The 12,840-nt window shown below is 45.8% G+C and overlaps 1 protein-coding gene across 1 annotated transcript in view; it reads left to right on the plus strand.

The window, feature by feature from the left end:
* Positions 1-3,070: 3,070 nt before the first annotated feature.
* Positions 3,071-12,840, plus strand: part of FAM117B (family with sequence similarity 117 member B) — a 29,334-nt gene continuing 19,564 nt past the window's right edge. Inside the window, exon 1 of the mRNA XM_079978982.1 lies at positions 3,071-3,999. Coding sequence (XP_079835108.1) covers positions 3,300-3,999 — 700 coding nt within the window. The 5' untranslated portion in view covers positions 3,071-3,299. The remainder of the gene's footprint in view (positions 4,000-12,840) is intronic.

The raw sequence follows: 12,840 nt of genomic DNA on the forward strand, positions 1-12,840 counted from the left end.
TAATACAGAGGAACCTCGGGTTATGTACCATCCTCCTTACGAACGCTTCAGGTAACGAACTCCGCTAACCCAGAAGTGATAATAATAATTAATAATAATAACAATAATAACAATAATAGTAATAATAATTTATGGACGCAGGTGGCGCTGTGGGTAAAACCTCAGCGCCTAGGACTTGCCGATCGTATGGTCGGCGGTTCGAATCCCCGCGGCGGGGTGAACTCCCGTCGTTCGGTCCCAGCTCCTGCCCACCTAGCAGTTCGAAAGCACCCCTAAGTGCAAGTAGATAAATAGGTACCGCTTTATAGCGGGAAGGTAAACGGCGTTTCCGTGTGCTGCGCTGGTGCTGGCTCGCCAGAGCAACTTCGTCACGCTAGCCACGTGACCCGGAAGTGTCTTCGGACAGCGCTGGCCCCCGGCCTCTTAAGCGAGATGGGCGCGCAACCCCAGAGTCGGTCACGACTGGCCCGTACGGGCAGGGGTACTTTTACCTTTTTAATAATAATTTATTTATATCCCGCCCTCCCCAGCTGAAGCCGGGCTCAGAGTGGCTAACAACAGTAAAATAATACAGCATTCTAAAATCAATTCATTATAAAATCAGTTCAAATCAAATTGATGGCAACCATTGGGCTAGAGTTCTGTGAGGATTACCAAAGGAGGGGGGTCAGGCTGTGCCTTGGCCAAAGGCCTGGTGGAACAGCTCTGTCTTGCAGGCCCTGCAGAAAGATGTCAAGTCCCGCAGGGCCCTAGTCTCTTCTGACAGAACGTTCCACCAGATGGGAGCCACAGCAGAAAAAGCCCTGGCTCTGGTTGAGGCCAGCCTAACCTCTCTGTGGCCAAGGTGTTTTTATTTGCAGACCGTAAGTTCCTCTGTGGGACATACCAGGAGAGGCGGTCCCGTAGGTACAAGGGTCCATGGCCGTATAGGGCTTTAAAGGTTAGAACCAGCACCTTAAATCCGATCCTGTACTCCCCCGGGAGCCAGTGCAGCTGGTATAGCACTGGGTGATGTGATCCTGCAGTGAGGACCCCGTAAGGAGTCTCGCTCCTGCGAGAGATGCTCCTGCTTGAGAACTTTGCCCCGGGATGCAAGCAGAAGTTGTGTGCTAGTGCCGTGGCGGCAGCGGGGGGCCCCATTAGCGAAAGCACGCCTCATGTTAAGAACAGTTTCGGGTTAAGAACAGACCTCTGGAACGAATTAAGTTCGTAACCAGAGGACCACTGTATAGTTACTAATTTCCTTGACAACTGATAGAAGGGCATTCCAGAGGGAAGACGCCACTACTGAGACGGCTCTCAGCCTGGTTCATTGTAGCTTTACCTCTTGCTACAGGGAACTGCCAGAAGGCCCTTAGAGCTGGACCTCAGTGTCCTGCCTGAACAACTGGGGTGGAGACGCTCCTTCAGGTATACTGAGCCAAAGCCATTTGGGGTTTTAAAGGTCAGCAGCAATACTTGAATTGTGCTCAGAAACGTACTGGGAACCAGTGTAGATCCTTTAGGACTGGTGTTATATGGCCCCGGAAACTGCGCCAAGTCACCAGTCTAGCTGCCGCAATCTGGATTACCGTATTTTTCGCTCTATAAGATGCACTTTTTCCCTCCTAAAAAGTAAGGGGGAAATGTGTGTGCGTCTTACGGAGCGAATGCAGGCTGCGCAGCTATCGCTGAAGCCAGAACAGCAAGAGGGAGAGCTGTGCAGTGCCTCTTATGATGACTTCGCCTGATCCTCCCTCCTCCTTCCTCGTCAACAACATTTGACTCAGAATATTTTTTTTCTTGTTTTCCTCCTCTAAAAACTAAGTGCGCCTTATGGTCGGGTGCATCTTATAGACTGAAAAATACAGTAGTTGGTTTTGAATCACCTTCAAAAGTAGCCCCACACAGAGCGCATTGCAGTGGTCCAAGCAGGAGATAACCAGAGCGCTTTATTCAGTCACTGCAGAGCTGAGCAGACAGTGCTGAACTGGTACATGGGACCAGTAGTTTGACGCAGGAGAAGGACAGCTTCCTATTCCCGTCTGCTGGCCCTTTGCAGCACAAACACAGCCTTAAACATCACCTCCAATATCTCCCATTTCGAAAACGGAAGCAGAACTACATATATGGACCACGGACAGAATTTTATTTCGATGCCAACCTTTCCACAGTTGAAAGCATGCTCAAGAAGGCTTACAGCATGAGCAAAAGCTCATAATGACAAAAAAAACATCAAAAAGTACACAACCAACTTGAAACAATTTCCACGTAATTCATAACATTTAAATAAAAATACAAAAATAAATAAATAATAGCAATAATAGCAACAACTCCCCACTCCACCCCAATTTTGTGTCCAGTCTGCCCCTAATAATGTTGGTCCGAATACAGTATAACCTTTAGAAGACACCAGAAGGCAGCAGCGCTGTATAGGGAAGTTTTTTTAATGTTTAATGTTTTATCATGTTTTTCATGTTGGAAGCTGCCCAGAGTGGCTGGGGCTACCCAGTCAGATAGGAGGGGTACAATTAATATAATAATAATAATAATAATAATAATAATAATAATAATAATATTGGGCAGAAGCCTTTCCCAGCACTGCCAGGAACAGAAAACTAATGGAAAGTGAGACCTTATGCATGCATGCAAACCACATGCAATGAATGTTCTCCATGAAGGTAACTATGCACCTGCACAAATTTAATAAAAATAAAATAAAAATAAATTTTTTTTTATTGTTAATCATCATCATCTAGTTTCCATGATGGGGCGCTGTATCTTAAAACAAGACCCAGCCATTTCACCTGCCTTCCCACGCTCGCGATGAAAAACACGCGTGCGGTTGCGTGGAACGCCTCCGCAAGCTGTCACTCAGCTCCCGTCTCGCCTCTCGCGACGCTGCCCCTTTAAGCCTCACCCCACCCCGCGACGCGGGCGCGCGCGCATACACACACACACACGCGCGCGCGCGCGCGTATACATACACAGAGAGAGAGAGAGGGGGGGGGAACCCCCAGGCCACGCCCCTCGCCCAATCATCGCGCTGTAGCGGCAGCAACGGCGCCGACGAGCTTCCAATAGGAGAGGCCGGTGCGGCCACTATTGTTGATGAGGCGGCCGGAGCGGTCGCATCGGCCGGAGCGGCGTTCCGCTCGTGTGTGAGGAGAGCTATATTGCTGAAGGGGGCCTGGCTGACCGACCGACCGACCGACCGACTGACTGACTGACTGACTGACTGGCGTCTCCTCTCCCCCCTCCCCTCCCCCCTCCCAACGGCCGTTCTCCTCAGCGCCGTTTACCTCAGAGCCGGCCGAAGGATGGCTTCTCACCCGCCGCGCGTGAGGCGAAGCGGCTCGCCGACCCCGGCCACCTCCCTGGCGGCGGGGGGAGCCTCGGCTGTGTCGGCGGGAGCAGGCGGGGCCGCCAGCGCCAACAGCAGCCGCCTGCAGCCCATGCGGGCGACGGTGCCTTTCCAGCTCAAGCAGCACGGCAGCCCCACGAGGGGCGGCGGCGGCATTTCACGCGCGGCGGCGACGACGACGACATCGCCTCAGCCGCCGCCGCCTCCTTCTTCTTCGTCGCCGCCGCCGCCGCCTCCTTCCTCGCGCACCGCCAGCCCGACACGCGCGGCGCCCGGTAACGGCAGCGGCGGTGGCAGCCCCGCCGTAGCCACGCAGACCCCCGCCGCCGCCGCCGCCGCCCTCCCTCCTCCTCCTCCTCCTCCGCCGCCGCCTTCCACGCGCGGCAGCCCCACGCGCGGGGCCGGGCCTCGCGGGAGCCCCCCTCGGCTGCACCAGCTGCCGCCGCCGCCCCCCGCGCCGCCATTGCCGGGCTCCAGCCCTTCGCCTTGCTCCTCCCCGGTTTCGCCGCCTGTGCCCGAGAGCAGCGCCTGCTCCGCCGCCGTGGTTTCTTCCTCGTCCTCCGGGGGAAGGATCCGGCACCGGCAGAGGAGGCGGTCGCCCGAGCAAAGCAGGGCCTCTCCGGAGAGGAAGAGCCCGAGTTCGCCTGTTTGCAAAGGTGAGGGGTGGGGTTTTTTTTTTTTGGGGGGGGGGAAGGGGCACTTAAGGCGGAGGAAACCGGCGGCCCCCCCCCAGCTGCTGCCAACTGGCCCTAACCATACCGGTTTCCTGCTTTTCGTCTCGAGCAGATGGCGAGGGCTTTTCCTGCAGAGCTGGACCACGAGGCCGCCAGGGCTTTGGGCATCTCTGCACTTCCCTTGTGGACCCCTTGGCTCTGGAGCCCCTTGTTTGGTGGGGGGTTGTTGTTGTCATTTCTCACCTGTTATTTGCAGATCCTGTGACTTGGCTGTAGTGCATTGAATAACTTCCTCACCCCCCTAATTTTGGGAGGCTGACTCGCCTCCCTTCCTAGGGAGCTGTGTTTCCATGGCACAGTGTACAGGGACCTGTGGAAAGGAAAGCACCGCCAAGCATGGTGTGGTGCCTGAAAAGAGATCCGGGCAGCCAAAGGATGTGTCTAGACATGTTTCACTTTAATAGGAGCGTGGCAAGCTGCATGGTACGGAGCCCATCTAGTTCCATACTGTCTACCCTGACTGATGGTGGCTCCCTAGGGTTTCAGGCAGGGAGTCTCTCCCAGTCCTATTTGAAGATGCTGGGATTGAAATTGGGACCTTCTGCATGCAAGGCAGATGCTCTTGTTTTGGCCTGGTTTTACAGCACAGCTTTACATTGATTTGTGGTGGTAAAACATTACAAAATATAATATGTTGATGGTAATTAAGGGTTGAAGGGGAGCTAGTATGTTATTAAATAATATTTCCTGATCTTTGAAAGCAATTGTTCAGCTGAGTGGGGAGGACTTAACGTTTTTTGCAGCGGACAGTTTGGGTAGTTACATGTGTCCTCCTTTACACTGGTAAGTTTCAACTAATGTGTCTTTTTCTGCAGATTAGGTTTTGGAATACCTGAGCTCTAGCATTCACAAGTTTCTCTAAAATGAGTAGGTGAGATACTTGTATAGGATCTGTAGAACTGACACCAGGGTGAAAGTATTTGCTTTAGTGACCCTCCCTCTGTTGAGAAAACAGTGGCCTTGAGCCTCTCTGTTCACAGTTCCATGGCTGAGTACACACCATACATTTAAAGCACATGACTGATTCCTCAAAGAATCCTGGAAACTAGTTTAATGGTACTGTGAATTGTAGCTCTCTGTGTGTGGGGGGGTGTAAACTATAGTTCCCATGATTCTTTGGGGGAAGTCATGCCTTTAAACATATGGTGTATACACAGTCTATATCTTTTTAGGTTCATGCTGTAGTCTATACACTACAGGACCGGTGCAGGGGTTTAAAACCAACCTTAGGGAAGGAGAAAGACCACGGAAATTTGACTGTCTTGGTAGCATTCTCCATGCAGTTAAGATAAGAAGTAGGAGCAGAACAGTGCACTACTTTATCCAATGAAGATACAAAATGTTAAAGTCAGTGACAATCATAGTGCCCTGGAGTACTCAGCACCTCCCTAAGTAGGTCTGTTGTATACAGTACAATTGCATCTTACCCCAGTGGTTTTCAACTGGTGTCGGGGCGCCGTGAATGATGGTCAGGTGCAGCGCCATTTATTTATTGCTTCCCTACAACTTAGTTGAGCATGTCTGAGTAAATAGGTACAGTGGTACCTCGGGATGCAAACAGGATTCGTTCCGGAGCCCCATTCGCATCCCAAATGGAACGCAAGACGCGACGGCGCGCGGGTCGCGTTTCGCCGCTTCCAAGCATGCATATGACGTTATTTTGAGCACATGCGCGAGCGGTGAAACCCGGAAGTAACGCGCTCCGTTACTTCCAGGTTGCCACGGATCGCAACTCGAATGCGCTCAACCTGAAGCACATTCAACTCGAGGTACGACTGTATAGGGTCCTGCTGGGAACTTTCCACAGGGGAGCTGCAAAAAGAAGGGAGTTGTGGACTCAAAAAGGTTGAAAGCCTCTGTTGTATGCACATGTAATTCATGCACTTTCAACCATACATGGTTGAAGGCAGGCTAGTTGAAATTGCACAAGTTAAATGAAAGCAAGGCAAAGAGCTTAAAAGCACTTTTTGCACTGTGTCTGCTTGGGCTGCCTGCCTGGTGCTTTTAAGCACTCTGCCTTCCTTGGGCTGCGGCAGCAAGGCCTCTTCAGTTCATTGGTCCAGAAGGCTAGGGATGGTTATAAGTGGGCAGCTTGAGTATACATGTTTTTTGCATATATGTAGAACCCTTGGAATCGAACCTGCACATATGTTGTGATTGTGTTGTATTTGAAACTGTTTATAGACAGTTGTGAATGCAAAGAATAGGTAACATTTTTTATAGACAGGCAGCAACCATTCTAGGCAAGTCCCATTGACATGCGGGACTATTGGACCCGGAAGAGGGCGGGGCACACTTATGCATGTTCTGTTGTCGTGCAGTGCATGGGGCCTGGGAACAGAACCCCTGCACGAAATTGTCGCCGCCTGTAGTGAGATTGAGAGGTTATTTGGAAATTTGTACACTACTATTATTTGAACAAGCATATAAATATCCACTTGCCTGGTTATCTTTGGGATGTTACCAGTGCTATTTTGCAACCACACAGGGAAGCTTCTATAAAATGGAGAATTCTCCTTTCTTGCACACATGCACACCCCCATTTCCTTCACTATGCCATGAAATACCAAACAGATGTGTGGGCAGATAGACTAGCAAAACTTATTGCGAAAGAAGCTAGATTGTGCTAAAGAAGCATATCTTAACAACTAAGGTACTTCCTTTATAATTTTTTTTAAGAATACTAACTTTTAAGGACAGAAGAATTTGAAAACATCATCCCAAGACGTCCTTATGAGAAAATGTGGTTAGGATTAGCCAGCATACATATTTTCTGCAGGCTTATTTGATGGCAAGCCTCATTGAGCTTGGTGTGACTTCCCGGTAAGAATGCGTAGTAGAATCAAGCAGGTATGAACAATACAGTAGGTTTCTTTTCCCAAATCTTGGAAAAACTAGAAATGTGATCTAGAAAGGATCTGTCTTGAAACTACTTGCATGGATTATACGTTTCATCTTTGACCAGAGTCTCTATCTAGTCAAAGCTGAGCCTTTTATTGGTTGTTTCAAGTATCTTTAATGAACAATAAGACCCACTCTCAACTGTAACATTGTTTAGGATTGCAGCCTTAGTCTTCAAGACAGTATTGACTTGTCATTATCAATTGCTATGGACTTTGGAAAGTGTGACTGCTTTTTAAGCTTTCTTTCAGTCTTGAAGAGAGCTATGAAAGAGTAATTATTCTTGAGGCCATTGTTCAGAAAACTTTTATGTCCTGAAGGCTCCTATTCATTGATATGTATAATTGATAATAGCACTGAGTCAGAATTTGTTACGGGAATGACTAGTATGATGTTGCCCCACCTACCTTTTAACTAAATTTTCAAACACTTAAGAAATTTACAGTTAATAGCTTTGTGGCATGCTGATTTTCCATGTGGCTATTGGAATGCCTTTACTTGACAGGAAATAGTCAGGAAGGTGAAAATAGAAGTTTGAAGGGTTATAACATATCTAGCAATTTTGTTTCCTACAGATACTTCTCAAATCATTAAATTGAATGCAAATAGGTAAATAACATAAATCTCCATTGATTTGGAAAGATGGACGCTACTTAAATTTAGCATTTGCAGTAAAGTTAATACACTTAAGATTAATGAATGCTGCAAATAATAATATATGTGTTGTGTGGTATTTATCTACACATTCCCCAAGCATACTTTCAAAAGATTAATGCATTATTTCAGGGCTTTTATTTGGGGTAATGCTTCACTTTGTATATCATTTAAAAGAATGTGTTAGATATATAGATATATTAGAAGGCGGATTAAATTTTTCTGATACTAGTTTATACCACAAGACAAAAATGTTAACACATATACATGAGTGCCAAGTTTATTTTTTATTAATACTCCAGCAGGTAGGATTTGAGCACAAGAGCACTCTCCCCTCATGTATTTTCCAGAAACTGATATTCAGAACAATTACTGCCTCCAATTGTGTGGAGGCAGGGTAACAGCCGTCATGGCTAGTAGCCACTGATAGCCCTAATTTCCAAATTTTTGTTTAATTCTCTTTGAGAGCCATGAGCATCACTGCTTGCTGTAGGAGCAAGTTCCATAGTTTAACTATGTGCTGTGAGAAGAATCACTTCCTTATAAGTGTCATGAATCTTCCAGCTTTCAGATTCATTTGATATCCACAAGTTTCTAGTTTTATTAGACAGAGAGAAAAACTTCTTTTATCCACTTTCTCCATGCAATGCATAATTTTATAGATTTCTATCACGTCACCTGTTGCTTACCTTTTCTTTAAATAAAAAGTCCTGCAACCTTTCTTCATTGGGGGGGGGGGTTGTCACTCCATCCCCTTGATCTTTTTTATTGCTCTTTTCTGAACTTTTTCCAGGTCTCCAGTATCCTTTTTCAGTTGAAGTGACAATAACTGTACACAGTATTCCAAATGTGATCACACCATAGATTTGTGTAACGCCATCATGATATTGGCACTTTTATTTTCAGTTCCTTTCTTCATGATGCTAAGCATAGAATTTGCCTTTTTCATAGCTGCCTCACACTAGATCAACATCTTCACTAATCTATCTTGTGACCAAAAGTTCTGTCCCCATGAGCATGTAAATGTGAAAGATTTTTACCCCAATGTGCATCACTTTGTGTTTGCTTACATTTAATTGCATTAGCCATTTTATCACCCATTCACTCAGTTTGGAAAGGTTCTTTTGGTCCTTCTGTGATCAAGTTTGTAATTTGTACACAAGGAGATTGCCTGGAAGGAATAGAAACAAGATAAACCAGATTATACAAGGCACTGGAGGAGAAATAGAAAAGTTGTATGCAGCAGAGTCCCATACATAGGCTAGAAAGCTTACAACATAGGCTGAAAGCTTGCAACAGTTTGCAGATTGTATTGTTGAGGCTACATCTATTCCATTTTCAGGATATAAATTTTCACCACAGGTCAAATGACTGCAGTTTCTTCCATTCCCTGTGTGAATGGAAGGGAGGTTCCCAATTTCCATATATAACAACCCCTATGACTACAAGGGACTTTTCAGCTGGATCTAAACATAAAGTAGAACATTCCTAGCATTTGGCCTATAGGTAAACGTAAAGGGACCCCTGACCATTAGGTCCAGTCGTGACCGACTCTGGGGTTGCGGCCCTCATCTTGCTTTATTGGCCGAGGGAGCCGGTGTACAGCTTCCGGGTCATGTGGCCAGCATGACTAAGCCGCTTCTGGCGAACCAGAGCAGCGCACAGAAACGCCGTTTACCTTCCCGCCAGAGCGGTACCTATTTATCTACTTGCACTTTGACGTGCTTTCGAACTGCTAGGTTGGCAGGAGCAGGGACCGAGCAACGGGAGCTCACCCCATCGTGGGGATTCGAACCACCGACCTTCTGATCAGCAAGTCCTAGGCTCTGTGGTTTAACCCACAGCACCACCCGCTGTGGCGCTATACTTGATAGTAAATGCAATTCAAGGCCTCTTTTAGTGGGAATATCTGAATCTTACATTTGGCATCCTGGTATGAATCCTACCTAATCCAGGTTGATTATACCAATGGTTGTAGTATTCAGTATAGAGGCAAGAATAGCAGTAACTAGTTTTTGATCCTGATCAAGTACCGGTAAATACATGATTTCTATAGAATCACTATGTTCCTAGAATTCTTCCATATGTCTGAAATAGGGCCTGCTTCCTCAGTGTCATTAAAATCATCTCTAAATATGGCACTAGGATCTCTCTGAACTGTTGCATTTTACTAATAGGACTATTCCTACTTTCGGGGTCTATCTGTTTTTCAGTGAATCTCTTGACTTTCTACCCACTGCCATTGAGCCTTGGAGCTTTTATACACACACACACACACACACACACACACACCAATACTGGATGAGCAATCCCTAGATTTTCCAGAGGCTACATTCTGCCTCTTAGATGCTCTCTTGTCAATGCATAAAACGCTTTGCACATATTATCCTCAGTTGTATTTCTGGATTGATCAGTGGCTGCTGGTTGAACCAAAGAATCACCCCAGTGAATTAAGATCCTAGGGCCTCTTTCCGTTATGGAAATTAATGCTCCAGTTGACTAATTCTAAACAATTTTTTGAAAATGTATGCTTTAAAATGATGTTTAAAAATAACTGCATGGAATCACCCCAACTTTATGGAGGAACCCCTCTTCCTTTAATACAGGGGAAAGTAGCTTGGGCTGACCAAAGGTTAACAAAAACCTAGTTCAAAGTCAGTGGGAGTTTTACAGCTGAAATTAAATTAACAGGTCCAACTGGCTTGTGCAATGGTAAACTTAAACGTTTCACAAAAAATATTGAACCCCAAAATGGAATTGTTCCATTTAGTGGTGGAACACATTGCCACTTGGTTTGTCTGGAAAACAAAGTTACAAGACTTAAGCTAGTTTTATCTATTTATAAAATAGTTATGGATGCAATTGCTCTTATCCTTTCTGACTTGAACGCCAATTTCTGCATTGTCCTGTTTTGATGAATAACTTTGAGTTTGTGACACCTGAGGAAGTGGAAAAGATCCTTACAAGTGAAGGAGAAATCTCCATAGGTTTGAAGGAGCAGTGATGAGACCACTGGTTCAGAAACCCTCATTTGATTTCACATTTTAACAATTTTAGACAAAGGCTGCAGCTTGTGTACAACACTTGAGTGAGTGGGTGCCCCTTCCTTTCTTCCCTTCTTGGACAGGGATGGCCCATTCTGTTTCATTGCCTGAACTCACGCCCCAACCCTCCTCTTCCGCTGTCGCCAGAATGCCCCCCCTTCACCTTGCTGCTCGTCATCTCCAGCAGCTTTTGAAATCATCAAGCAGGCATCCACATTTTCACTCGCATTGTAGCATACAATTGAATAATTTGTGGGGATTTTAAGCATAAATGGTACATTTTGGCTAGCTGCTCCTAGTCAATACTTTATCAGCATACAACAGAAGTACGCAAGAGGAATGGTTAGCATCATTTTTAAAATAAGATTACATTCAAACTATGCAGAAGCTACCATACCATTGGTGTCAGAACTTCCCATATTAAACAGTCGGACATGTTTTTGGCTAGGTGAAGCCCATTCTGAATTACTTCTTCCTATGTGGTGGTGAGCGGACGCAGGTGGCGCTGTGGGTTAAAGCCTCAGCGCCTAGGGCTTGCTGATCGAAAGGTCGGCGGTTCGAATCCCTGCGGCGGGGTGCGCTCCCGCTGCTCGGTCCCAGCGCCTGCCAACCTAGCAGTTCGAAAGCACCTCCGGGTGCAAGTAGATAAATAGGGACCGCTTACCAGCGGGAAGGTAAACGGCGTTTCCGTGTGCGGCTCTGGCTCGCCAGAGCAGCGATGTCACGCTGGCCACGTGACCCGGAAGTGTCTCCGGACAGCGCTGGCCCCTGGCCTCTTAAGTGAGATGGGCGCACAACCCCAGAGTCTGTCAAGACTGGCCCGTACGGGCAGGGGTACCTTTACCTTTACCTTTATGTGGTGGTGATATGATACGCACTGGGGAAGCTAGCATCTGTTACCAGCTTAGAGTTAGCAGAACTCTAATTGTGTAGCAGTTAAGTTACTGTTCTGCTGCTTTCCAGATGGCAAGCATGACGTTTAGGTGCCTAGCAAAAAGCCCTATCCCTGTTTGTGTACTCTGGCAGAAACATAGATAATGCCAACAAATATATATTGCAGTTACATGGTGATTTACCTATTTACACCTTTTTGGCCAAATTGCATTGTGAAAATTAAGGTGCGCATTAGATTTGATAGCACGTTTACCTTTGCTAATAAATAGATTTTTTGGTTTCAAGGTTCTGAAAATTGAGGTGCTCATCAGATTCAGTGGCACATTAGACTCTAGTAAATACGGTACTTAATTTTTTTATCATGTTTTATAGATTGTAGGTTTTTAACTGGGGTAGAGATACTTCTCATCTTGAAACCTTGTTTTAACTGTATTTGTACTATTTTATGTGAATGCCTTGGGCAGCAGACGGATGCGGCACAAACCTTTAATTGCCATGATATTTGCTGTAAATACAGTAGCAAATATCAATGTATTTTTCTGCTAATGCTGATAATAACTTGTATTTGACATAATTGATGTATCTGCACATATATTTTCAGAATATATGAGCACAGCAACCTAGTAATCGTTTGGATTTGTTGTTTTCCAGCCATGAAGTTGTGGAAGGATATGTCCATTCTCTCATCTTACATAATTTATGTTTGGCCTAACTTCTGGGTTCAATACCATCTCACTTTCCTAACCTAAACTAATTGATGACAACTTGTTGGATATATAAATCATCGTGGAAATGAATCTCTAACTGTTAACAATGATAAGTCAAAGTTTATGGTATTTTCAAAGAGGAAGTCCAAATATTATTGGACTGCGGATGGGCAGAGGATAGGACAAGTCGATTCTTAGAAGTATCTCAGGATTTGGTTTCATGCCTGTTATCTGTAATGTACAGGGTAAATTAGCAAAGATCAAAGCAGAGTCTGCAGTAAAAACATTCTTCAATTTTCTACACAAAAAGAAGTCAATTTGTTCCAGCTGCAATACGAGTGCGCACTGTAAAAATTGTGACCCAGATTTTGTTTGGAGCCTCAATATTGTTTCCAGAAATTGAATTTTCTCTTGAAAAATTGACCAGTATTAAGGTTCCATCAGGGGCAGGGGGTGGTATGAGATGTTTTTTCTCTCTCTTATTTGATGTCGTCGTAATTAGTATGAGCCAAATCTGACGAAATTAAGAATGAAAATATACATGTGCAAAAGCTGGTTGCATT

This window comes from Podarcis cretensis (assembly GCF_951804945.1).
Source record: "Podarcis cretensis genome assembly, chromosome: 1".
Lineage (NCBI taxonomy): Eukaryota > Metazoa > Chordata > Lepidosauria > Squamata > Lacertidae > Podarcis > Podarcis cretensis.